This window comes from Pteropus vampyrus, unplaced genomic scaffold (genome assembly GCF_000151845.1).
Source record: "Pteropus vampyrus isolate Shadow unplaced genomic scaffold, Pvam_2.0 Scaffold289, whole genome shotgun sequence".
Taxonomy (NCBI): domain Eukaryota; kingdom Metazoa; phylum Chordata; class Mammalia; order Chiroptera; family Pteropodidae; genus Pteropus; species Pteropus vampyrus.
The window spans coordinates 613352-616559 of record NW_011889070.1 but is presented as its reverse complement, the minus strand read 5'-3'; the positions used below and the strand labels follow the sequence as shown (position 1 = coordinate 616559).

At 64.8% G+C, this 3208-nt stretch overlaps 1 protein-coding gene across 1 annotated transcript in view; it reads right to left on the bottom strand.

The window, feature by feature from the left end:
* The window catches only part of COL5A1 (collagen type V alpha 1 chain), a 100158-nt gene that overhangs the window by 80991 nt on the left and 15959 nt on the right, over positions 1-3208 (bottom strand). Inside the window, exons 4-7 of the mRNA XM_023521056.1 lie at positions 2883-3014; positions 1595-1732; positions 879-1115; positions 9-26 (exon numbers count right to left, since the gene is read on the bottom strand). Of these exons, the coding sequence (XP_023376824.1) occupies positions 9-26; positions 879-1115; positions 1595-1732; positions 2883-3014 (525 nt within the window). The remainder of the gene's footprint in view (positions 1-8; positions 27-878; positions 1116-1594; positions 1733-2882; positions 3015-3208) is intronic.

Genomic DNA, 3208 nt, shown 5'->3' with positions numbered 1-3208 from the left:
GTCCCTTCCCCTGGGGCTGGAGCTGGCTGAGAGGGAGAGGGCAGCAGGGGTCACCCAGAGGACGCCAGGTCATTGGACAGAGATGCCCCTCCCTTCCCAGCTTCAGGCCTCCGGGGACAGTGGCCTCCGGGAGCCTGGAGTCTAAGTTGTCAGCAGACCTCCCGGGGCCCTTGGTGGCCTCTTCACGCATCTTCTTCCTCTCACTGTGGGAAAGCTGTCGCCCAACCCCCGGACACCCCGTGGCTAACCAGGGCTGCTCCGGGATGGCAGCTGCGTGCGGCAGGCCTCCGGGCCCGGGTCACAGGCCCCTGGGTCCACACCCACCGGCAGAGGAGTTCAGGCCCCTCAGAACCCCGCGTGTCCGCTCTGTGGTGTCAAGGATTCAGCAGCACGTGGTGGCCGTTTTTAAGCTTTTACTGGGCCGCGCACCGTGCTGGATTCCTCCCGAGTCTGAAAACTTGGCAACGACCCAGGGGGCGGGCACATCAGTGCCTCGTTGTAAATGAGAACAGAGATGGAGAGAGGGGACGTCACTTTCCAAAATCACTGGCAGAGACTTCAAGAAAACTCACATCAGGACCTCCCGCCTCACGTCTCTTTGCTTGTCCAGATCCCCAGCTTGTGTACCTGTCTAGCCTGACCCCTCCCCAGGCCACACAGACAGGGACACCGTCTGCCAGCCTGCTGCGGTCACCCATCCTTCCCCCGCCCCCCAGCCTGAGCCCCGGGAGGCCTGTGGGCAGGGCCCACGCTGCGCATGAGAAGCTGACGAGGGATCGACCCAGTGAACCCGACCGCACTCAGCCTCCCTGGGAGCAGAGCCCACCGCAGAGGTCCTGCCCCTCCCCCAGACAAGCCCACTCAGAAGAGAGCTTTACGTTGGAGGCGTTGGAGGTGTCGGCCGTGCTGGTGGGAACTCCGGCCCCGGGGCCGTGGTCGGGGAGCTGGTCGGGGTCCTCGAGGCCCTCCACGTAGCCGAGGTCCTCGTACGGGGGCGGCGTGTAGTAGTCCTCGCTGGGCACATAGTCGTAGTCCCCTATGCCGGGGTCCTCCTTCCCGGCCCCCACGCTGCTGTCGGGCACTGGAGGGGCTACCGTAGGGGGCAGGGTCACCTCCTAAGAGCCGGGCAGAGAGAGGCAGGGCTGGGGAGAGGGCCGGCACGGCCGGGCCCAGGTCTCGGGGCTCCTCCGCGGCGAAGCGTGGGCCCGTGAGCCAGCTAGGAGCCCCATGCGCTTCGGGCGTGGGCCACCTCGGCCCAGGGGTGCTCAGGATGGACCGAAACCCCCCATGAGGCACTTGAAAGGGTGGATCACATCTCAAAGCACGAGAACACTCCCGACCTTTGGGCAACATGCTCCAGTCTCTGGGACAGTCCGTGGGAGGGGACTGTGCCCTCGATGTCACACATCACCACAGAGAGCCCCCTGCCCAGCTCGTCCCTAAGCACGAAGCATGTACAAGCGCCCGTCACCCAGTCCCTCATTTCCCGATTGAGCTTCTCCCCACCGCCTCCAGCCTCGCATCGCCCAGTGGCCACCGTCCCCGCACCCGGCACCCCGCGGCCTCCAGGGACCAGCAGCCTGCCCGCCCAGACCTCGGCAACCTCTGTGGTCTCCCTAGCAGCTTCCACAGGCTCCTTGGTAGGTGCGGGCTCCTTGCTCGGGTGGTCGGTGTCCTCGTAGTAGGGGTACTCGTAGTAATAGGTCTCGCCTTCCCCTTCTCCGTCCGGGTACTGCAATAGATGGGGCGCGTGAGGAAAGGGGGCCGTCGGGCGACCAGCCTGCTTTGCTCCCTATGCTCCGGGCTCAGCCGGGACGCGCGGACACCGGAGAGCCAGGCCCGGCGGCAGGACACGCCCGTGCGGCCTGACAGGGCTCCTTTCCCCCTCCACGTTCCTCGGGAAGCTGAGCTGGCACCGTGAGAAGGCCAAGGGAGGAAACGGGGAACCCCATCCAGGTCCCCTTCAAAGAAACTTGAGTCTTAAGAGGTCCGTCCTCGTTAGAACCTGAGGACCAGAGGACCGGAACCCCCAGGCTCTGCTGGCAACGCTGCCGCCACTCGGGGCGCCTTGCCCTGCACGGGAGCCCTAGAGCACAGAGGGGGCGCTTCACAGAAACAGGGGGAGCCCCGGTCCTCAGGACCATTTCTGCATGCGGAGCGAGGAGGGCCGGCCAGGGGGCCTGGTCCGCAGGAGCCGTGCTGGGGTCACCGGCCAGGCCAGGCCGTTCTCGGGCGTGTAAGATGCGCCTGGGCCAGGGGACCCACGGCCTCGTGAGGGCCACCCTTCCTCCTCTTCGAGTGGTCGCGAAAGAAGGGGGCCGGAGGAGAGATGAAGAGCAAGGCTGAATACGAGTTAAGAGAAGTGGGGGCACCCTGAGCAGGGGCCGGGGAGGATTCTCACCGGCAGCGGGAGGATTAACAAAAAGCCAAGCCAGGCGCGGCAGGGGTGTGAGGGAGGGGGATGAGAAAGGCGGACCCGCAGACCACGGCAGGTCACGGCAAGGGGGACGAGGTGAGGGACACACTCCTGAGGCTCGGGACAAGGCTGCTCTTCACAGTCACTGTCATTCGGGGGGTCAGAGGGCCCCCCTCCGCAGGGAACAGCCCTCAGTGCCCTCCTGCCTGGCCAGCTCCAGACAGCCCCCGAGGGCACCTGTGGCATCTCCGCTCACAGACACCCAACCTAGGTCGTAAGCCATCAGGTAGGAGAGGCACCTCGCCCTCGTCGTCAAAAACCTGTCTGAAACTTAAAGGAAATGGTCCTCAGCGAACATCCTTTCAGGATCAATCCACACGGGTCCCACGGCTTCCATGTTCCTGCACCCCCACCCCGCCTGCCGGCCCCCACGACTCCCACCAGGAGCCGGCCAGAGCTGACTCACGTATTCATCTGGGTTGGGGTCCTGCGACTGGGGGGTGTCGGGGACGGCGGTGTCACAGTCAGGGCTGTAGTGCTCGCAGTAATCGTAAGCTGCCCGGTGGTCTGAGACGAAGAGTAGCTGCTGGATGTCACCCTGGAAAAGGATAAAAGCCCCTCAATGAGTGGCACACAGGGACTCACCTGGGGACACGGGAGCAGCTCGACACCCAAGAGGAGAAGCTTGTCCTCAGACACCCACTGCCACGAAGAGCCACTCAAGGCAAGTTGGTGTGCTCAGCCATCACGCATCTGTCCATCCACCCACCATCATCCATCCTCCATCCATCC